The sequence below is a fragment of the Chinchilla lanigera genome, unplaced genomic scaffold (genome assembly GCF_000276665.1).
Source record: "Chinchilla lanigera isolate Chin_1 unplaced genomic scaffold, ChiLan1.0 scaffold00083, whole genome shotgun sequence".
In the NCBI taxonomy this organism is placed as follows: Eukaryota; Metazoa; Chordata; class Mammalia; order Rodentia; family Chinchillidae; genus Chinchilla; species Chinchilla lanigera.
Genome location: NW_004955484.1, coordinates 8,772,680 through 8,794,294, shown reverse-complemented (window position 1 = coordinate 8,794,294; position 21,615 = coordinate 8,772,680). Strand labels below are relative to the sequence as shown.

At 52.3% G+C, this 21,615-nt stretch overlaps 4 protein-coding genes across 7 annotated transcripts in view; 1 reads left to right on the top strand and 3 right to left on the bottom strand.

Moving 5' to 3' along the window:
• The window catches only part of Pskh1 (protein serine kinase H1), a 29,542-nt gene extending 19,375 nt beyond the window's left edge, over positions 1-10,167 (top strand). The window contains exon 3 of the mRNA XM_005403614.2: positions 7,907-10,167. Coding sequence (XP_005403671.1) covers positions 7,907-8,224 — 318 coding nt within the window. The 3' untranslated portion in view covers positions 8,225-10,167. The remainder of the gene's footprint in view (positions 1-7,906) is intronic.
• A 198-nt stretch (positions 10,168-10,365) lies between these two features.
• Ctrl (chymotrypsin-like) lies at positions 10,366-12,367 on the bottom strand. Its single transcript, XM_005403613.2, has 7 exons — positions 12,292-12,367; positions 11,573-11,676; positions 11,403-11,482; positions 11,213-11,294; positions 10,879-11,059; positions 10,671-10,804; positions 10,366-10,580 (listed from the first exon to the last, which is right to left on the bottom strand). Exons 1-7 carry the CDS (start codon positions 12,365-12,367, stop codon positions 10,419-10,421), a joined length of 819 nt encoding a protein of 272 aa, XP_005403670.1. The 3' UTR covers positions 10,366-10,418.
• A 1,534-nt stretch (positions 12,368-13,901) lies between these two features.
• Psmb10 (proteasome subunit beta 10) lies at positions 13,902-16,677 on the bottom strand. Of its 3 annotated transcripts, XM_005403610.2 has the most exons (8): positions 16,471-16,674; positions 16,117-16,204; positions 15,930-16,027; positions 15,677-15,817; positions 15,313-15,428; positions 15,154-15,212; positions 14,263-14,414; positions 13,975-14,154 (listed from the first exon to the last, which is right to left on the bottom strand). In XM_005403610.2, exons 1-8 carry the CDS (start codon positions 16,524-16,526, stop codon positions 14,043-14,045), a joined length of 822 nt encoding a protein of 273 aa, XP_005403667.1. In that variant the 5' UTR covers positions 16,527-16,674; the 3' UTR covers positions 13,975-14,042. The 3 variants fall into 3 exon arrangements, with proteins under 3 accessions (XP_005403668.1, XP_005403667.1, XP_005403669.1); XM_005403611.2 differs by lacking the exon at positions 14,263-14,414 and having other exon boundaries at positions 13,902-14,154; positions 16,471-16,677; XM_005403612.2 differs by lacking the exon at positions 15,930-16,027 and having other exon boundaries at positions 16,471-16,677.
• Positions 16,678-18,172: 1,495 nt separating this feature from the next.
• Positions 18,173-21,603, bottom strand: Lcat (lecithin-cholesterol acyltransferase). Of its 2 annotated transcripts, XM_005403602.2 has the most exons (6): positions 21,324-21,603; positions 20,468-20,624; positions 20,278-20,393; positions 20,076-20,171; positions 19,763-19,987; positions 18,173-18,766 (listed from the first exon to the last, which is right to left on the bottom strand). In XM_005403602.2, the coding sequence occupies exons 1-6, from the start codon at positions 21,469-21,471 to the stop codon at positions 18,192-18,194; spliced, it is 1,317 nt and encodes a 438-aa protein (XP_005403659.1). In that variant the 5' UTR covers positions 21,472-21,603; the 3' UTR covers positions 18,173-18,191. The 2 variants fall into 2 exon arrangements, with proteins under 2 accessions (XP_005403659.1, XP_013359336.1); XM_013503882.1 differs by lacking the exon at positions 20,468-20,624 and having other exon boundaries at positions 20,278-20,443.
• Positions 21,604-21,615: the final 12 nt, after the last annotated feature.

The window sequence follows — 21,615 nt, the reverse complement described above, 5'->3', positions numbered from 1 at the left end:
CTTGAACTCACAACGATCCTCCTGCCTCAGCCTCCCTAGTGCTGGGATTACAGGCGTGCGCCACCACGCCCAGCACTGTAGTTCTTGTTCAGATTGCCCTGTAGTAGGATGAGTGCCCAAGGCCAGAGTTGACATTTGTGTTTTCCTTTTATTTATTTATTTATTTATTTTTCTTTTTGAGACAGGGTCTCGGCTATGCAGTTCAGGCTGGCTTTGAGCTCACTTTGTAGCTCAGGCTGGTCTCAAACTTGCAACAGTCCTGCTGCCTCAGCCTCCCCAGTGTTGGGATTACAGGCATGCACCACCACGCCTGACTTTGTGTTTTCATTATGTTGCCCTGAGTCTCTCTTCACTTCCTTCTCTTAACTCCCCCACACTGCAACTTCAGCAACGACTACTACTGGCTCTTCCACTTCTCTTCTTCTCTTCTCCCTCTCCTCCTCTTCTTCCTTCTCCTCTTCCTCCTTCTCCTTCTTTGGCGTAAAGCACAAGATTTTTTTTTTAAATGTTTTTTTGGCAGGGTCTCGCTGTGTAGTTCAGGTTGGCTTTGAACTCACTGTGTAGCCAAGGCTGGCCAGGACTTACAGTGATGCACCTGCCTCAGCCTCCTGAGTGCTGGGATAACAGGTTTGTACCACCATACCTGGGCTGTATTTTTTTTTTTTTTAATTACAACAGGAGTTTAAATAAAACAATTCTAGGTTTGTATGTGTGTGTGGTTTTTGTTTGTGTTTTTTATGAGGCAGGTTTCAGCTGGTTGTGATGGTGCAGACCTGTGATCTTAGCACTCTGGGAGGCTGAGGTAGGAGGATCACAAGTTAGAGCCCAGCCTAGGCAACTTAGCAGCTTAATGAGACCTTGCCTCAAGATAAAAAAGGATGAGAGATATAACTCAGTTCAATCGCCAGCACCCCCTCAACACACACCCATACTCCCACACCAGAGAGAGAATGAGCAAGCAAGAGGGCGTGTTAAAGGAGGGGAGACAGACAGACAGACACGGACTGGTCTCACTGTCACTGTTTTTATCCAAACTGGTCCTGAACTCTGAACTCCTGGGCTCAAGCAGACCTCTTACTTCAGCCTCCTGAATGGCTGGACTCCTTTTTCTCCCTCTCTCCCTGCCTGGCTGGCTGGCTGGCTGGCTGGCTGGCTGGCTGCCTGCCTGCCTGCCTTCCTTCCTTCCCTCTCTCCCTCCCTCTCTCTCTCTCTTTTTCTTTCTTTCTTTCTTTCTTTCTTTCTTTCTTTTTCTTTCTTTCTTTCTTTCTTTCTTTCTTTCTTTCTTTCTTTCTTTCTTTCTTTCTTTCTTTCTTTCTTTCTTTCTTTCTTTCTTTGACTTTTTGAGACAGAGTCTTGCTATGCAGTTCAGGCTGGTCTTGAACTCAATTTGTAGTCCATGCTGACCTCGGACTTACAACGATCCTCCTGCTTCAGCCTCCTGAGTACTGGGATTACAGCCATGTGCCACCACGCCTGGTAATGACCTCTACTTCTTAAAGTCACTCTAACTCTTGGTCTGGGATGTTGAAGATAAAATGAGATGAAGAGGATGTGGCATGTCGTGGTGTTTTCCAAATGATAGGGATTGGCACCTATGGGGCATGGGCATGTGACCTGGTATATATATGTTGATTCTTCTATCTCCCTTCCTGGCCCTTTTGTTTTCCTTTCAGAATGTACAGGACACAGCTAGGTGAGCAAAGATTAATTTGGCTGACCAGGAGATGTGGGTGAGCCAGAGATTGGATATATGTATTGGCAACAAGTAAAGTATGTCCCTGACTTACAAACAAGTTTGTATCTGGGAGAATGTATGTCAGATTCGTTTGTAATCTGACAAAGTGAGTCTTATACAGTACTCCTGTGGATCTTACGTACTCCTATCTGTGAAAGTTTGAGACACAAATGTTCATAGTCAGGTACTTGCTGTATAGGGAGGCAGGTAGCCTGTTCTGGCTTATGTGTGGATTCCACTAGATGCTTTGATTGGCTCACTTTACCTGCCTCATTGTGGGTGGGGGCTGTGATGGACTTCTCTTCTTCAGTCCCCTGCTTCCAGGGTCAAAGGATGGCTTTCCCACCTCTATCTCACTAGCTGACAGCACAAGAAAACACACATTAGTGTACAGTTCTTTGCTGTGAGCCACCCCTAAACCCTTCTTTTCCTGCCTGCTTGTGGCTGCCTAGTGTCAAGTGCTGGATGATGGTACTGTTTGTATGCAAGGATCCCATGAGGACAAGCAAATATTCCCATACTTGATTTAAAGGGATCCCTTGGAGAGAGCCATTTCTAACTGTCCAAAGTTCTGGGTTTTAACAGATAGAGTGTCTCTCCTTCACTGGAACAGATGCCCTCAGACTGGATCCCTGAATGGCCACTGGGAGTTGGCATGGATTGGGTCACTGGCTGTGACAGTAGACTCTCACTGGTTGCTGTGGTTGGAGCTTTTGAGGAAGGCAGGAGTAGCTCTGTTCATGTTGGGACAGGAGGCAGTCTCTGAGCGGAGAGATGAAGAGCCCCCATCTGCCACCTCTGGGCCATCACTAGTTTCCCCAGAGTCCCATCCTGTAAGCACTGTTCTGTGTTGGCTGCCCTGGTTACACACACCCCAGGGAGCTCGGCCTCTCTGTGGTGTAGAAGCAGGTACCGTCCACCCCCACTGCTGCATTCAGCCCTTCCTATAGAAAGGCCTCCCTCTGACCCCTCAGCAGCTTGTCATCCCAGGTCAGAGCTGCCTTTCTTCACTGCCATTTTCCACCCCTAGCCTTGAGGCCTCTCTAGTAAAAGGGAACATCAGCTATCCCTGTCCTTCTCCTCCTCTTTTCACTGTCTGTCTCCACCTAGAAAGCACTGCCCTCTCACAGGCTTTATCACTTCTAGGCCCTTGAGTTCCTCTGAGAACTGCCAGGCTATTGTCTCTCCCACATTCTAACCTCTTCATATTTGCTCATGGCCTCCTGCATTCCTCCTCTCTGCCCCATGCTGAGGTGGCAGCCAACTTTCCATTGGATGAGACAGTTAATGGTGAGCTGGTCCAACCATTCGCACTGGCCATGCCTTTCCACACACCCCTGCCCCAATTAGTCCTTCCATCATACAAAGTCACCCTTCTTCATGCCTGATGTGCCTCAGGTCATCTGTCTCCCAGTATGCACACGGTGCCTACAACTCAGCTCTGCGTCAGTATGGCCAACTGGCTTTTAGCAGAAGGCTGTCACGTTCTTCACTCATTCTGCCATCTTAGGTTGATCAAGAATAGGCTCTGAACCATGTCCTTTGTGCATAGGGTCTTAAGGACACAAACCTTTAGGGACAGATACCACAATATGAGTGTGAGCACCACTGAGACTCCAAACTTTCTCAAAAATTAGAGTGGGAGGAAGCTTTAAAACACAACAAAACACAGCAGCCAGGCTGAGCCTTGGAAACCAGTTGGCCTCAGCAGAAGCCTTAAATGGAAATTAAAGATCACTATGTAGCAGTCTTTCTGATCTACAGCCTTGCTGTAGGACATTGTGCAGACACTGCTAAGTTGTTGGCACAGGCTGTTGGCATCCTCTTAACTACACAATTGCAGGCAGCAATCTGTGGCTCTTGAGTTGTATCTGCTCCTTCTCATCTTTTTCCTTCACCTCATGGGCTCTGGGGGGGTACATGTGGAGGCACAAGATTGTATGAAGTTATTCATCTCAAGTTTCAGATCACAGCTTTCCTAACCTTTGAGTTGCCATGTCTTTTCTCATTTTGTTTTTATCTTCTTTTTGTGTGTGTGTGGTACTGAGGATTGAACCCAGAAACTTAAACATACTAGATTAGACAAGGCCTTGCCACTAGTGTATACCGTCAGCACTGCCTCTTTAAAAAAGCCCATTCTCTAATCCCAGTTCTCAGGAGGCTGAGGCAGGAGGATTGCCTGGGCCAATCTGAATAACATAGTAAGACCCTATCTTAGAAGACCAAACCAAACTAAACAAAAAAAATTATCTTCTTTTTCTCCCCTCAGGTTCTTCTCTCTCTGTCTCTGTCTCTGTCTCTGTCTCTGTCTCTGTCTTTCTCTCCCTCTCCCCCTGCGTCTCCCCTTCCCTTTCCCTCCTCCTCTTCCTTTCCCTCTCCTCCTCTTCCACTGTCCCGCTGTCCCCCTCTCTCCTCTCCTCTCTCTCTCTCTGTCTCTCTCTCACTCTCTCACCCCCCTGACTCTTCCCTGGTGTCTGCTGGGTACCAGGGCATGGATCCTGTCTGACCTGGATGCCTAGGTGCCAGGACAGGCTATCTTGACCAGAGGAGGAGATGCTGGCTCTACTGCCACCCAGTGTCTAATCCTCCTGAATTTTTCAAAATGCTTATCCTCGTGGGCAGCGTCAGAATATGCTGTCCTTGTCATACTGAGAGTTCTGCTCTCCTCAGTAAACCTAGAACTTGAGTTCCCACAATTTTCTCTGTACCTTTTTCTCTGCTCTCATTTAGGCCCACGTAAGTACAGAAAGGAGGCTTTTGAGGGTAAGGACACTGGAGCTGAAAATACAAAAATATATTTTGAGACAAAGCTGAGGGAAGAACTGAGTCATGGTAGTGAAGCCCAGCTTTGTTCATCCCCCTCCTTCCCCTGGCAGCACTGTGGTAAGGCTAGCTTCTCTGCCAGAGAGCCTTTCCAGAGTCACGGGCTGGATAAAGAACCCATAGGAGCCAGGTGCAGTGGGTAACAGCTGTAATCCCTGCTGCCTGAGAGGCTAAGGCATAAGGACTGTGATTTGAGGCCAGCTCGGGCAACTTAGTGAGATCCTGTTGTCCCTCCTAACACTGCACCACCACTGCCAAAAAAAAGAACTGATGGGAGTCAAGAGGTCAGCTGAAACATCAGCTGGTGTGCTCTGTGCCTCATGTTTGGCCAAGAGAGGAGAAAAGATGTTCTGACATCTGTGTTCTTAGAACCTAGGACTTTAGGAACTGGGAGAGACTTAGAATTCATTGTATTCAGAGGAGCTGTGATTTCTCTCATGTTACACAGGGAAGGTACAGTTAGAATGCACATTGCTGGACTTGTAGTCTCACCCTGTTTTATTTTATTCTTCCTACAGTGCTGGGGAATGAACCCAGGGCCTGGCACATGTGAGGCAGACACTGCTACTGGGCTATATCTCTGGCTCCTCAGTCTTACACTTTAATCTGTCACTCAGATGCCATTTAGAAGAGACCCAGATCTTTCACTCACAGCCTAATGTGTGAGTGGTCAGCCTACTGCCAGAGGAAGGCTAGGATAGCCTGTGAGTAGGGTTTGATGCTGGAAAGAAGCAATTTCCTTCTCTCTGCCAGAAAGAAGCAGCTTTGGTTGGGGATCTGCTCCTTTCTTTGTTCCCTTAGCCCTTGGGCTCAAGGTGAGAATACCACTAGTGGCTTAGGAAATGTTCTTGCCAGACCCTTGTGATATTAGAGCTGTGTACAGCCAGTGGAGGGAACAGGGAGGAGGGAGATGAGTCCTCTGAGGTGGAACAAACTACCTTTCCATGTGGATGCCTCTCCCTCCAAGGGAGAGCTGGACTCCACTGCTGAGGAGTGGCTTTGATCCAGCAGGAGGATGAGTTAAGGAAACATTCATGGGAGTTCCTGCCTCTTTTCCACTCTTCTGCTGTTACACATCAGGAATAAATACCCTAACTGCAAGGGCACAAGAACTCTTTAGGGACCCTGGGTTTGGAAGAAAAGCAACCAACTTGATGGTCAGAGTCAGAGTGGCGGTGATATCCTCCTCCCACAGTCTCTCTGAGGGCTCAGCCCCTCACCTACACAGCTCCAGAGACTTGTGAAGAGTGTAGGTTGGCACCTGCTGTTATGGCCTGTATCTAGATGTCTCCCCAAAGCCTCACACTGTCGGAGGTGGAGCTTTTCAGAGGTGGCTGATTCTAGGGTGTGTGATGCTGGAATTGAGTGTTCAATGCTAGGATTAAGGGTGCCCAACTCTGGGTGTGAGTGCCATCTGCTTTGGGGGCCTAGATGGAATATAAGGGACAGTAAGAGAGTTGTTGCTGCTTCTTCACTACCTCGTCACTTGCTACTTTGCTGCTTTGCTGCTTTTTGCCTGCTCTGCTCCACCATGAACTATTTCTATTCTTTGATGTCCCTCTGTCATGCCTCCTTGCCTTGGAGCCAGTAGATTATAGACTGAAACCTCTACAAACTGTGAACTGAAACTTGCTTTAACTTTGGGTGTCGGGCATTTTGTCTCAGCAACAAGGAAAGTAACTAAGACACCTGGGTATAGAAGTTGTCCTCTGATCCCATGGCAGACAGAGGCCTGAGTGTGTCTAAGAGGCAAAGACAGCTGACCTCAGTATTTCCTGCCAGTCTCCGTGCTTCATATGAGTCCAGAAGTAGGTAGAAACCTCTGGGAGATTGACCAGGTAATCTTTGGGACCTGTCCCATCTGTCAGCCACTTGAGGCCCATCTGTGTCCTTGGTTTGGTCCCAAGTATATACACTGTGGCCAGAGTTATGCCCTTCACCAGGGCAAGCAGGTAGAGCTATGGAAACTGAAGAACATGACTTTTAGCATTTTTCTTTTTCTCATGCTCAAACAGCCAGTCATAGGTTGATAGACTTACTTAAGCTCCAGGGGCCAAGCAGGTGAGTTGGGCTGTGATGACTGAATGCATTTTTAGGAGGTGCTGAATCGGACTTGAGGCCTAAAGTCTGACTGTGGAGGAGTATGGAAGGCCTTTTCTGAGCCCTGTTGGAGGCCTTGCAAGGGCTTCCCAGGAGCTGCTATTCTGGAGGTCAGCCTAAACCCTGCCTCACTGTCAGCAGGGTAGATGAGGACCACCTCCCTGTGTTCAGCCTGGCCAACTTCCCTCTGCAAGTTCTTCAGTGCACAAGGGGTAGGCTAGGTGCTATTGGTCAGGATCCCATTGGCTTGATTTACATTGGCTTGGGGAGCCCCTCCCATCCTTGCACCAACTGCTCCCAACTCTTCAAACATGGGGAATGCTGGGGCTGCCAGAAAGAACTGGGCTGGCCTTTGGACAAATTAGTCCATTGGCATTCTGCACACAGCCACATGTACACAGTAATTGATAAGGCGAGAGTCTGGGGGAGCAGGAGGGGTGGATCAATCTGGTACTAACGGGCTGGCCGCTTGACGAGCAGCAGGGGTTGGTGCCTGGTATGAGACTGTGCCTCTCTGGAGATGGAGATGCTTAAGTGCTTAGGGAAGGCCTGGTGAGAGGCCCTTCTAGAACTGCCTCAAACTGGTTGGGAGCTGCAGGGGTCCATGGCTTGGCTAGGTGTGCATGTGAAGTAAGAAAGCCTGTGATCCGTCTGTGTTCAGGTTCCTGGCTTGTGGGATTCAGCTTTATTGCTATTCCTGACAAGAATCTTGGTCTCTCTCTGGCCCCGGGAGCCCCTGTTCTATCAGCAGATTGATAAATTTAGATGCTCTGAATTATTTCCTTTTCTCTTCATGGCTGGGGCTAGGATGTTCCCTTTGAAGGGGCCTGATCTGAGCACCCAGGGATTGGAATTTAAGTCAGACTCAAGATGTGGTGGGAAAGTTTGAGTCCTTAAGATGTCCCTGAGTTATGGTAGTCTTCAGGTAGATTAGAGGTCTTCACCCTCAGGTAGGCTGTGAGCCAAGCTTTGGCTCTAGAGTACTTAAAAGTGTTCTCTGGGATAAAAAGTGAGGTTCTTTTCTTCCTTGTCATACATCTTATCACTAGAGAACAGCTTCTGCTCAGCAGCCTGGGCCAGTGTTGGGTAAGTGGGCTAAGCCCAGGATGCTACATGGGAGGAGCAGGTGACACCTCTCCCTAGGGAATGCAGGGATCCAGGGCAGGTCCTAGTGCTTGCCGGCAGCATCATGTAGCTGTGAGAGTGGTTTTGGGTGTTCTCACTCTAACGCTTGTCTTTGTCTTCTAGCCCTGGCCTAGTGTGTCCAACCTGGCCAAGGACTTCATTGACCGCCTGCTGACTGTGGACCCTGGAGCCCGAATGACTGCACTACAGGCCTTGAGGCACCCATGGGTGGTGAGCATGGCAGCTTCTTCGTCTATGAAGAATCTGCACCGCTCCATCTCCCAGAACCTCCTCAAGCGTGCCTCCTCACGCTGCCAGAGCACCAAGTCTGCCCAGTCTACAAGATCCAGCCGCTCTACACGCTCCAACAAGTCACGCCGCGTGCGTGAGCGTGAGCTGCGGGAGCTAAACCTGCGATATCAGCAGCAGTATAATGGCTGAGCCACCAGCTGCGGCACAGTCACCCTGTGGCCCCAGCTTAGCCGCACTCTGCTGTGCCATCTGGGCCCAATACTCTCTTTTGAAATAGGCTTCATGGCCACTAGTATGCAGAGAATACCTGACCCCAGTACCTTCTCCATGCCTTCAGCAGCCCCTGTTCAAATGGACCTGGGTTTGGTGTGATGGAGTGGAGGTGGCCCAGGAGGCTGAGACCCCTTATCCGGGAACCTGGCCTGGCACTGATTCCCGTTTTGGTGGGAAGCTGCTCTGTAGAGTTGGGGGAAGGGACAGGTCCTAGCTTTCACTGTCTCCTTCATCCTTTGGCTGTTCCTCAGACCAAAGGGGCTTGCAGTGCTGGGTAGTGTCCTATGGCCCAGGACCTTTGGAACAGTTCTGGCACTCCTCTTTTATCCACAGAGCATTCCTCCCTAGCTCCTCTCATTTTTTGGCATTCTAATCTGTAAGATTAGGCTCCAAATGGCAGGCCTAGCTTTGGTTTAGTACACTGCAGGCCCCAGGTGCCTTGACTGGACCAAGAGCTCCTGGTTAGATCTAAGCCCGTGTCTCCCATTGCAAATCTGTCTTCCTTTGTGGTGCTGCCGGAGACCCTTCCTGGCCCCAACACTTGCCAGGACCTCTGGACGCAGTACGCTGGCGTGGACCTTAGCCCTGATGGTGTAGGCTCACCTCAGCTCCAGCTGAGCTGACTGAGAGGGTTCCTATTCACCACTCTCAGTTTCTCTGGAGAGACCTCCATTGCCTCCCTCTCCTTCTTGGATGCCCATTTCATTCTCCAGGTGCCTCCTTCCCAACTGTGGGGGTTAAAGGGAGCCCCATTGCTGCTACCTGGGGGATGGGGGCACCTGGGCCAAGGCAGAGGGTTCGCCTTAAGGATCCCATTGTCAGCTCTAGTGCCATCCTTTGGTATCCATTGCCTCTTCGTTTCAGGGCCACCATGCCCTCCTCTGCAGCTTCATGAAGGCGCCATCTAGTGTCTGGCCTGGGAATAGGTAGCCAGAGGTGAGCAGTGGATGTCCATATTGCATACCCAGTCTTCCAAAAGGAAGTGAAAAGGAAGGAGCTGCTGCATTGCAAGAGGGTCCTGGGCTGTTCAGCCCTCTTTCTCAGCTTTTGTGCACCTCACCCTGGAACTTAGCCATACTGTGTGACCTGCCTCTGAACCCTGGGTGCCTGGGGTACTGGTCTTGCTGTGAGAGCTACCCTTGTCCTTTCCATCCAGTGCCCACTTCCTTTCGTAGCATTAATCTTCCAATCTGGGCCCCACCGAGTCTCAGGCTAGAGGGAGCCCTTACAGGAGGTGGCGAGCAGGGCAGGTGTTCCCAGAGGTCTGAGCCAGAACTGTACCAGTAGCTGCCATGGTATTTCCCTGTCACCACCAACTATGCTGAAGCCCAAGGCCTCCCTCCATAGCTGCTTTTAAAGGGTAAGAAGGGGCCAGGGCCGAGCTTCTGCCTTACCTAGGATCCTGCCAGCTGGGAGAGTTTGACCCTCACTTAGCTGCTCCCAGTGGGTGGTCTTGGGCCACACTCTCCTCTTTCTGTATGTGCCACCTTCAGTGTGATACCAAGCCAAAGAGACCACTGTGTGCCAAGCTGACTGTGCCTTATATACCCCCTCCTCTGTCCCTGTTGCTCTGGGCAAGAGGGAATAGAAGGGCCAAGCCCCACAGCCTCAGAATTTCCTGCCACTTTCCCAAATATGTCTAGGGTCCTGAAGTCCTGGGAATTTATTTCCTCTCTTGCCCAGGGCAGACCTGGTCCTGAGAGTAGGACAAAGGAGTTTGGAGTATTGGGCCTCCCTCTCACGGACCCTGGATGGAGAATGTGCAGTTATTTATTTTGTGTACTCAGTTTGTAAATGTATCCTCTGTATTCAATAAACAGGGTGCCCTCCCCAGGGAAGGCTGCCCATTCATTCCAACATCCCTAGCTCTGTGCTGTGATACCAAAAGATTGCCCCAGTGGAGGAGGGATGGGCGCCCCATCTGCGATGGCTACTGTAGGAACCGCTTGACCTCAGCCCCTTCTTGTATCAAAAGATAAAGTTCAAGTGGGGGTGTGGGTGGGACCTCCAAGAGCTTTCCTTTTTCCTGAGCCAGGAGAAAGACAAGTACACAAGAGGACAGGTTGGAGTCTTTATTAGGTTGAGATGGGGCAGAAGGCCTATGGTAGACTCAGTTGTATGCTATGACTTGGTTGATCCAAGCGTTGAACTTGCTAACACGAGCATATACAGCAGGTGCTCGCACATTACAGTTACTGGTGCCCCAGGAGACAACACCAATAAGCACCCATGTGCTCCCTTTCTGACAGACAAGAGGGCCTCCAGAGTCACCCTGTCAGGGTAGAAGAGAGGAGAGGTCAGTTCGGCAGGTTAGCTGGGATATGCTGTGGGCCAGTGCAGAGGAAAGGGTGCTTGTGCTCACCTGGCATGAGGAGACACCTGAAGCACCTGCGCAGACCATGGAGTCAGTGATACTTGAACCCCAGTACTGTTGGCACTGATTCACAGTGACCAAGGGCAGAACTGCCTGCTGCAGACGTGCTGGTGTCACATTGCCTGTGGGCCAGGAAGAGATAGTCAGACTGGCCCAAACTTATCACCCTCTCTCCAGCTCAGGCCTGAGTTCCTACCCACGCCACTGAGGCGGCCCCAGCCGGTGGTGACACATTTGAGGCCATCATATAGTGCCTCATTTGAAGAAGCCAGGCAGACAGGTGAGATGCGTGTTGTATACTGGGCTGGTGAGGCCAGTTTCAGGAGCGTCAGGTCATTGTTCAGAGTGGTGGGGTTCCAGCTTGGATGTGTAATGGCCTATGGGGCCAGAAAAGAATAATGTAGGGCCAAGGTGGGAACAGGTACCCAGAGTTGGTGCTGAGGTTGGTGGAGCAGGGCATGCCTGCATTCCTGTATCCAGAGCAACCTACCTGCAGTTTGGTCTTCCCACATAGGCAGCCAGGCACTCACCTTTGAGATGGCCAGCACCTGCACAGGCTCAGCCTTGGATGATAGGTCATACTCGCCCAGGACAGCAGAGTGGCTGCCAGGACTGCAGGGGGAGAGGCGTTGGACAGCCACAGAGCAAGAAGGGGTGGATCGAAGGAAAGTAGGTAGGAAGCGGTGGGCCAAGCAGGGCAGGTGGAATACACACACTCACCTGATGTTGCAGTGGGCAGCAGTTACCACCCAGTTCGGGCTGATGAGAGAACCACCACAATAGTGGAAGCCATTTCTGTCCTGGGGTCAAGGGTTAGGGAGGTGGGTGGGCTCAAGGTATATCAGCATGAAGCACCCAGGACCCCTGCCCTGCCCCTAGGGTGCATGTACCTGCAGGGACACTTGCCAGGGCCAGGAGCCTGATACCGCATTCACCCCATTGACAATCCTCTGGCTGAAGCTCAGCGCTGGACTGATGGCAGGAACGCCGCAGCCTGGCCATTGTGCTAATGAGGATCCACACCCCAGCCCACTTCTCTCCACCTCCTTGTGGGTGCCCCCAGCAGGATCCAAATTCAGTACTTCCTACTAGCTCTACTCCTAAGCACCTAATGGGCCTGCACAGCTGTCAGAGTTACCACAGCCAGCCTACCCCGCAAGTCTTATCCATTCCCCACCTCTCTCCAACCCAGCCCCCACAGTCCCCCAGCTGCACCTCGGCCCTTCAACCCAGACCACTTTTCTGTTTGGCCCCTGTGATAGTCTCCTCCCTAGCCCTCCACTGCTGAACAATTCATACCCTTCATGTAGCCAGAGGGCTCTTCCTAAGATATGCACCTAATTTTCAACAGCTCAGCTTCCTCAGCTCTCTTGGGCCTGGCTCAAGTTCCTGCCCCTTTTGTGAGACAGGTCCCTACCCACCTTTTGCCCTTTCATAGCCCCACAGGCCCCTTCCTGCTACTCTGTCCTGCCACATCCTTTTTCCTTTTCCCATGCTGTTCAGCTGCTTCCCTTCCAGTCAGATTGGTCTCTTCCCTGGGCCTCTGGTTTGCTGCTGGGAGCTGAGTTGCTCCAGGCTGTTCATTGTGGGCTGATTTTGGCTCACTTACCCCAGGAGGAGTCTAGGAGAACCAGGCTAAGGGTCAGGCTGAGCAGTAACATGGTGGCAAGTATGAGCATGAGCATTGAGCCTGGCTTTATTTATGGGCATCCTTGTCCTTGGGGCAAAGCCCTAGGCCAGCTGTGTAAGCTTCGCCCCTTCCCATGCTTCACTTAGGTGGAGTCCCTAGGCCAAGGTCCCCTGACGTAAGTCTGGACTTAACAGACAGCCCAGGTGTGAGGCTTTCACATCCACCACCCCCAAATCCTGGCCTCTGATTGGTTCTTTGAACCATCTCACACCCCAGGTGTTGGGTACTAGGTACCAAAGAGATACAGTTAAATTAGGTCTATAATGTCAGCCTGATGGCTGGCACCAGGAAAGTGTTTCAGGTGTTTCTGCGCTGTCAGAGAATGCTGCTCAGAATCCAAGAGTGGCAGAGGAAACAGCCAGTTGCACTCAGCTCTCCTGTGAAAGGCCGGAGAGTGAGATTCTGGCAAATTCTAATCCTAACAGAGGTTCATGAATTTGGAAGTTTTCTCAGAGATGATGATGACTCTATCATGAAGTAGGGTAGGACACAAACCCTGGACCCTACATTCTCACTAAGTATGAGCTGAGCCCTGGGCGACTGGCAGACCCTGGACTGAGGCTGATGGTTGAAGGGTGACAGCCATCAAACCTCTAAACTTGCCATAGTGTCTACAACCCATTTGTTATTGAGCTCCAGGCTGAACTTGAACTGAAAGAGAAAAGACGCTACAAAGTTGTCACAGGTGAGTGACAGGTCTCCTGCCAGGGATGTGAGGACTTTACTGACTCAAAAATGCCTTAGTCCAAGTGGAGCATGGTGCTGCACACCTATAATTCCAGCACTTGGCGTGGCTGAGGCATCACTGCGTGCCCCAGCTGAGGTTGGAGGCCAACCTCAGCTACATAGTGAGTTTAAGGTCAGCCTATACTACAAAGCAAGACTCTGTCTCAAAACAATACAAAACACCTTGGTCCAAAAGCAAGAGATGAATGAGTGGTGGATAGAGGCATGGATGGTAGATGATCATGCGTAATTAGGGGCCCAGGGCTATCCAGCCTGATATAAACCCTCCCTAAAGGAGGGCAGACAGTTTGGAAGCCCCAGTGGAGCTCAGTCACTGCTCAGTAAGTTTCTTAGATAAATGTGTCATAGCTCCCCATGAATCCTATACTCCCTGTCAGCCCATCAAAACAGGAGTTGACCTGCCTACTCAGAGCCCAGCATGTGCAGATAAAGCCCAGCTTTGTATAAAGGCCTCAGGTGAGCCTGGTCCTCAGTGTCACAGGAAAAGGTGTAGGAGAATGGAACACTTGGTGGGAACTTGCTCTTGGACCTAGGGAGCAGCTCCTCTGTTAGCACAAAAGCCCTCAGGGCAGGCCTGAGTAAGATGTGTGGGCTTTGTTCTGGGTGACTGATGAACCAGGGAAAAGGCTCTGGGATGGAGCTGTCCCTGGGTTTTGTGGGATTTACAACAGTGGACTAGAGGGTAAGAGCAAGGAGGGGGAGTGGTGGGGGAAGCTGATGTGGAGTCACAGATGAAGTTTTTGAGGGGAGAGAGGATGAAAGCTTTCTACCTTGACCTTGTGACTAGGCCAGGTGATTTAGCTACAGAGCCCTGCTGGCAGCCTGCCCCATTCCACCCAAGAATAGACTCAGCCATCTCTTTAGGTGTCTGTATTTTCCCAGGTTGGTTTCACTCATTTGGAGCTCTAAAGCCTCAGGTGACTTCACTCCACATCCATGGCCTGCACAGTTTCCTCCAGGAGCTCCAGCTTCAATGGCTGCACCGTCTGGGTCAGGACTGCTGTGGTTCCAGGTGCCACTCGGTAATGGCCAAGTCTGGGAAAGGGGAAGAGCAGCCTCTCAGCATGTGGCTTGTCTTCTTTCAGCCCCTTATTTGTGTCCCCAGCTATTGCCCCATCTTCCTTGTAGTTCCCCCTTTCCCACCTTTTCATGGGTTCTATAGGTGAACTGAGTGTTCGCAGCAGCTTGGCGCCCATTGCAGTGATCACACACGCATCTACGCTGCCCCCAGAACCCAGGTCACCCAGGATCCCTGCGGTGATGGCTTCCACCAGCAGCCCCTGCGCCGCCTCCAGCTGTAATGATGTGTATGTGAGGTGTAATGGACCCTCCAGTGTTTCCTCAGGCTCCAGCCTGGGATCTTTGTTAATCTTGAAGCTCAGACTTTACCACTTGTACACACTCAACCTCTTCTCTGCTCCTCCACCCCAACTTTCCTCCCCAGGTCTCTGCCTGCCTCTCCCAAGACTCTATGTCTCTCCACTCACTTTCCTCTGCACAAATTTAGCTACAACTGTGGCCAGCAGTCTGCCCACCTAGTATTGTCTTGGCCCCCACCGCCTCTGGGTCACTGGATTTCTCTCTAGGTCTTGGCCACCTCTTAGACACATAGTCACCCATTTTCTTTTTTTTTGAGACGGGGTCTCACTTTGCAGTTCAGGCTGGCCTCGAACTCGAAGCAAGCCTTCCGGGTGCTGGGATTACAGGTGTGCGACACCTCACCCAGATTACCCATTTTCATCCCTTTCCAAAGTCCAGACTTCAGGCCTTATATAGAACCCCACCACAGTTTTCCTCTTCCGTTGGCTCCTAATGGTCCTCTGTGAACTTCAACGTCTGCCCTGGAAGCTTTGGCACTGTGAGGACCACGCTTCTCCACCTTCCCTCCACTCAGTATCTACTCAGTTTCCTTCTCTTTTTTCTCCCAAAACCTTTCTCTGCCTTCCATATTGGGCCACAGTCTCTCCGCACTCCCCCAGCTCCTGGGTGCACTTCCCATCAGTGACCATGTAGTTGGGGGCAGAGGTTGCTCACTGTCATGTTCGGCTGGAACCGGTCCTCCAGCACCGCCAGAGCCGCATCCTGCCCAGATCCTGCAGGCGGGAGGGGCATTTGAAGTCAGTTGCATCCATCTAGTCTGGGGTACAAACTTGAGGCTAAGGGTTGCTGGGCAGGGGTCGTGAAAGTACTCACCCTGGGCCATGAAGGGAAGGCGACTGTAGGACCCATGGGGATGCAAGCCATACAGCTGCGGTCCTGTCGGGTCTACTCCACCCACTATCAGGGATGCCGCCACGTGGCCTTGGTACCTGTTTGCAGGGGGCGTGGTTATCTGCAAGCAGGACCTAGGCCAAGCCTCTGGCACCACCGCCCCTGACGCGAGCCCCGCCCCTTCCCTGGCTTGGCCGCCTGCGCTGACATCACCCCTTCCTGTTGTTTGGTTTCTCTTGGGCCGGCCTCCTCCTGGTTCCCCGCCCATCACAGCCTCCCTTTCCCCTGTCCCTCCTATTAGCTGCTTCCCTGCAATTCTCCTCCCATTTTAGTCGGCTCATCGTACCGGAAGAGCATCTGGCGTAGGATGCGGGTGACAGTAGCCACTCGAGGCTCGCGGCCCGTGGATAGCGCGTGTAGCTCCATGTTAGACGCTGCCATCCGTGTAGTCATCTCGGCATCGGCGGCTACTCCAGCCCCACAGCAACTGAGGGCGAAGGGACAAAGGGTGTGGGCAGGGCTTGGACATTAAGGGCCTAGGGTAGGAGCGAGAGGGCGGTTCTTTCTTGCGTGCTGGAACTGGGCTTAGGGATTCTCACTAAATTTTGGGGGCGATGTAGTGAATCTTCTCGCAGTTCTTGTCCGCTACGACCATATCGTCAGTGGCCCGCGTATCTGCTCCCAGGATGACACCATCCTGCGGACGCGGAAGGGCCGCTCAGTGCTCATCCGGTCCTCCCACCTTGGCCGTTCCTCTAATTCCCCCAGTACCAAGCCCTTGCTCACTCGGAACACCAGTCCTGCGATGGTGGTCCCGGTCTTGTGTGCACGAGGGACCCGGGGACCCGGAAAGGCGCGTTCCAAGGATGCATTTCTGGAAAGGGAGGAGGGAGGCTCAGGTTTGGGTTCAGCTTCTCCGGCTCCTGTCGGATTCTCCAACCGTCTAGTCTGTCCAGACCTCCCTAATCTCCCGGGCAAATTTGCAATCCAAATCTTAACACACACCTCCCCTACCCGCACCCGGAAAAGAAGGCCCACAGCATAGAACAGGCAGATTGGACGCACCGCCCCCGCTCCCAACCCCGCGCCACCATTCTCGAAGCAGAAGCCTCCCCGGGCGCACCCCCTCCCCCCCATCACCTCTGGCAATTCTCGAAGCAGAAGCCTCCTTGGGGGGCCAATACAGGCTTCTGCATTTCACGTCAGGCGGGGCCCCTTGCGATGGGGACCGATGCGTCAGTCTGATGAGTAGGACCAGGCAGCAGAAAGGTCTCAGCCTCGGCTTCTGTGGGGCTGCACGGCTGAAGCTGTTTCCTGCTTTCGCTTTTGCATCTACCCTCCTTCAGAAGGGTTTCCTGAGTCTTCTTTCACTTTCACCTTTACTTTCGTCCTAAGTAGCTTGGAAAGGGATCCTTTGCCAAACCCTCCACCCCATTCTCTGATTCCTCTGTCCAGAGCAGAGGGTCACCTCTGGCCGTTGTTCAACTTCCATGACCTTCCAGCCAGGTATCCTCAGCCTCTTACACTAACGGTGACTAGCTACAAGTGCCACCGCACTGATGTTGTGGAGCCTGTGGCCAGATCTCTGGTGGCATTGTTACTGCCTCCCAATGTAGTAGGCATGGTTGACGTTCGTCCTTTGTCACCTTTCTTCTAATTCCTGCCTTTTTTGCCTTTGCCTCCTCCTGGAAACCTCAGACACTTAAGTCTCAATCAGCCAGTGATGCTGGTCCTTCCATTTTCCCTCTCCCTCTCTGCAGGCAGCACTGTGGGCTGGAGGTGTAGCTCAGCAGTAGAATGCTTGCTTAGTATGCATGAGGCCCTGGATTTCAGCCCCAACCCTATAAATAAAACCTTCATGGGCCAGGGATATAACTCAGCGGCACAGCACCTGCCTGGCAAGTGCAAGGTCCTGAGTTCGATTTCCAGTACCAAAAACAAAACAACAACAAAAAAAGCCTTCATAATAGAATGATCTGATTAATAGCTATCATTGCCCTGGATTTTTTTTTTCTTTTTTTTTTTTTTTTTTTAAATGTCTCTGAGACAGGGTCTTGCGCTATGCAGTTCGGGCTGGGCTTGAGCTCACTTTGCATCCCAGGCTGGTCTCAAACTTGCAATCATCCTCTTGCTCCAGCCTCCCCAGTGCTGGGATTACAGGCATGTGCCACCACACCTGGCTGCCCTGGATTTTTTTTGTTTTGAGACAGGCTATGTAGTTCGGGCTGACTTGACATTCCAATCCTGCTTCACCCTCTAGAATGCTAGGATTACAGTACTGGTATGTGCTATCAGGCCCAACTCACTCCCCCAGATTCTAAACTTTATTTTTTGAGACAGGGTCTTGATGTGTAGTCCAGGCTGGCCTCAAACTCATGGTAATCCTCTGCCTCAGCCTCCCTAGTGCTGTGGTCACAGGCACGTGCCACCACAGCTGGCTAAACTTTAGTTTTTGGTGTTGGGGATGGACTACAGGGCCTTGTGTTCTATCATTGGGCTACACCTCCAGCCCCCAGATTCTAAATTCTTGTATATCTGCTACCCACCCAACACTTCAAAGGGCCATCAGGAGCTGAGACAAACAGCTCAGCTCATTCTTTGTGTCTTCCAACCTGCAGCTGTGGGTACAGCCAACTCCAGTTGCTACACCCTGCACAAAAGCAGGTACAGGGCGCACTACCTGAACAGCTCAACCAGAAGAATGCGGAGCCACACACCCTAGGGTCCAGTGTAAGCACAGCCTATCTTGCCTCAAGCTCTACTGAGCCCTGGGCCTGAAGCATGAATCCCGGATATGAGGGCCCCAATAATACCTTCCCTCTTGACTCATAACACACAGGGCTTACAGCAGCAAAGGTCTTTTATTCAGGAGGCAGGGGCCTTGGGCTGGCAGTTGGGCGTGCAGGGGTGTCATAGCGGTAGGCACCCAGTAGGATGGCATTGATGTGCTCCAGTGTCTGGTTGCTGAACACCATATTGAGGTGCTGTGTCCCGTTCAGGGGCAGCAAGTGTACAGGCTGGGGTTGGCGGCCCTGCCAGAGGCCACAGAGCTCATTGCTGCGCGTGGCCACTGTGTCATCACCATCCTCATAAAGCACTTTTACAGGGTCCGAGTAGGGGAAGCCGTGGTCATAGATGTAGGTGCTGGGGGTGGACAGGCCCACACCATACAGACAGTATACTTCCACACCAGGTGCCGGGAGTCCTGCCAGCAGGTCACGTGACTGTAGCCACATGTACCAGCCATCCTCAAAATGCAGGTCTCCAAAGAAGCGTTGGAAGTCACGGCCTGTGTAGTTGAAGCTTGGTGTGGAAATGAACACATGGCCCTCAGGCCACACCTGGTAGGAGGGAAACATCCAGGGGGAAGTCGTCGTTATGCGCTGCTCCTCTCTCAGCTTGATGCTGGACATGAGTGGGATGCCCTGGTTGTTACCTGTGAACATGGAGCAAGACAGGACAGGAAGCTGGGCCTGGCTACCTCTGGTGCACAATTTACCCCTAATCTAAGCTCAATGAGATGCTGAAGATTGTTCCTGGCCTGGATTGTTTTGTCAAGACTAGAGCAGGCCTGGTTTTCAGTGGGTGCTCAACCTGTGCTTATTAAAAGGCCATAATGGTATCTCTATAAAACAGGGCTGTAAGGCCTCAGGTGGGGGTATCTTTCCTGAGGATGAGCTTTGTGCATGGTGTGGGGGTGCTGGCTTTTCTTTCTCAGGCACTGTGTGAGGCCTATAGGTGCTACAGGATAGTTTTGGGAAGAGTGAAACAAGATGGCCTGCCATTTACTGATGTATTGTGTTTTTATTTCACCTGATTGTGAGCTTCTGGGGGAAGGCCAACCCTGGCTGTGTACAGTGGGTTCTCAATAGGTGGCATCTGTGTCTGCTGGGTCCCTGGCCTACCCCTCAGGGAAGGGCAGGTGGGGCTCTTGGGTCTAGACCTGGCTGTGGAGGATTTCTCAGTAAGGGAAATGCTGCCAGGTGTGGTAGTACACACCTGTAATCTCAGCACTTAGAAGGCTGAAGCAGGAGGACTGCTGAGAGTTTGAGGCCAGCCTGGGCTACAAAGGAGTTTAGGGGTAGCCTGAACTGCAGAGCGAGACCCTATCTAAAAAAAAAAAAAAAAAGAAAGAAATGCCTGGGCATAGGCTTCTGGGAACAAGAGGAAGCTAAAAGTGGATCGGACCTGGAGCCACAAGGAACAAACTGTGTTGAGTCAGATTGCTGGGGTTCACTTCCTCTTTGTCATTACTACACAGAATTTGGGAAGAGCCATCCTAGTGGCCCTGCTAAGGATATTGCTCTTGGGCAGTTAATGACAGCAGGCATACCCTAGGAATGGCAGATAATACCCCTGATAGCAGCTCCACGGTCTGCTTCATTCTACCCCCGATGGCTCACAGGATGAAGGTGATCAGAGGCCTTCTTACCTGTGGCCAAGACCAGCATTGGCTTGGTAGAGCCACCCCAGGGAGCCCCAAGTGAGATGAAGCCATCAATGAAGCGGTCCTTCCACGACTGAGGCTGACGCAGCAAGAAATAGAGCAAGTGCAGGCAGCCAAGGCTGTGCCCAATGAGGAAGACAGGCTTCCCATAAGCAGCATGCATTTCCTCCACCAGCCCGGCCAGCTTCTGGTAGTATTCCTCCTGCTGGCCTGCAGGGGGCGGGCGTGGATGATGGGTCAGGCAACAGAGTCAGAGGCCACTTGCCCTGCTCCAGGCCCATCACCTGCAGACACTCACCGGGCTCTAGGCGCCAGTCATAAGGGGCAGCCCGCACTGTTTCATCCCGCACATACCCGTTGTTCACCAGATTCTGTACCAGGGTGTGCATGTAACCTATAGGGAAGCAGCGGCAATGGGGCTCTGGTTACGACACCTATGGGTCAACCTTGCTGGCTCATCACAACCCAGAACCCCTGACCCTGTCTCTCAGTACACACACCTGCTAGCTTGTTGCTGTCCAAGTACTCAACAGAATAGGTCTTGCCAAAGCCAGGGACACGGATCTCTACGCCAGGGGCATTGGACACACGTCCAGAGCTGCGGTTGTAGACAACCCTGGGGGCAGTAGGAAATTCAGCAGCCAGTAGCCAATGGGCAATGTGAGGCTGGGAAGAGCAAATAGCACATACCTGGTGTTATCAATCCAGCAGTCCACCCCAAAGGGTAGAAACATATTGAGATCCAGCCAGATGGTAAAGAAGTCCTCTGTCTTGCGGTAGCACATCCAGTTCACCACATCCGGTTTATCCAGCTTGGCTTCTAGCTGATTCCCCAGGCAGCCAGGCACTGTGGGCACTGGCTCTCACTCTGGACTCCTTGGTTTCCCCCACCACGACCCCACCCCTCCATCTCCCTAACCCTTAACTCCCGGGCACTAACAACATGTATCCTCTCCTGATCATACCCTTCCTTCCTCCCCATCCCTTTTCCAATCCCCTTCCCTAGTAGCCCAAAGCCCAAGCTCCCCGTAGGGAGGAAAGGTGCAGGAGCCAAGGCCACTGACCACTGCCCCCACAGAGCAAACATCCAGCCTGGCTTTCTATTATTGCCAAAGTCCAAGGTATGGGGGTGTGGGGGCTGGGCCTAGAGCAGGGGGCAGGCCTTCATGGGCTTCTCCTGCTATCTGGCCCTGGGCTGGGCATCTTGTCTTTGATGGGGAAGGGGCCAAGAAGAAATGGTGGGGACTGACCCACAGTCCAGTGTGGCCACTGCTGACTACAGCTTGTAATGTCCTGGGCAGACATCAGGTACCCCCACCCCATGTTGTCCCCCTGGAGTAGGCAATCCAGAGATACAGAAAAGTGTGGTAAAGGAAAGGGTAATTTCTCTGCAGGACAGTCCTTGGTCCCTTCCCATAGTGAGGCAAGGCAGGCATCAGGGCTAATGCAGGGGGAGGAGGGTCTTGGCAGTGTCTGCTGCCAGGGGCTGGGGCCCCAGGCTCCCCAAGGTCTGGGCTGGTGCATCAGGGGCCTGGTGGGGGCTTACCGAGGATGACAGGCCGTGTGTGGTTACTGAGCTCAGCCTTGGGCGTGGTGTGCGGGGGGAAGAGCACATTGAGGAGCCAGAAGGGGGCAGCAGGGGGGAGCAGCAGCAGCAGTAGCACCCATTGCCATGGGGAGCCGGGCGGCCCCATTCCAGCCCCGTGCCTACTCCAGATGAAGCTGCCTTGGGCTGGCCTTATCTGGTATGGGATTGGGAGGGGCCCCAGGGCTGGTGGGAGGGGCAGCCTGGCCAATGGGGGTGGCCAGAGACTGTCACTGCCAGGAAGGGCACAGCC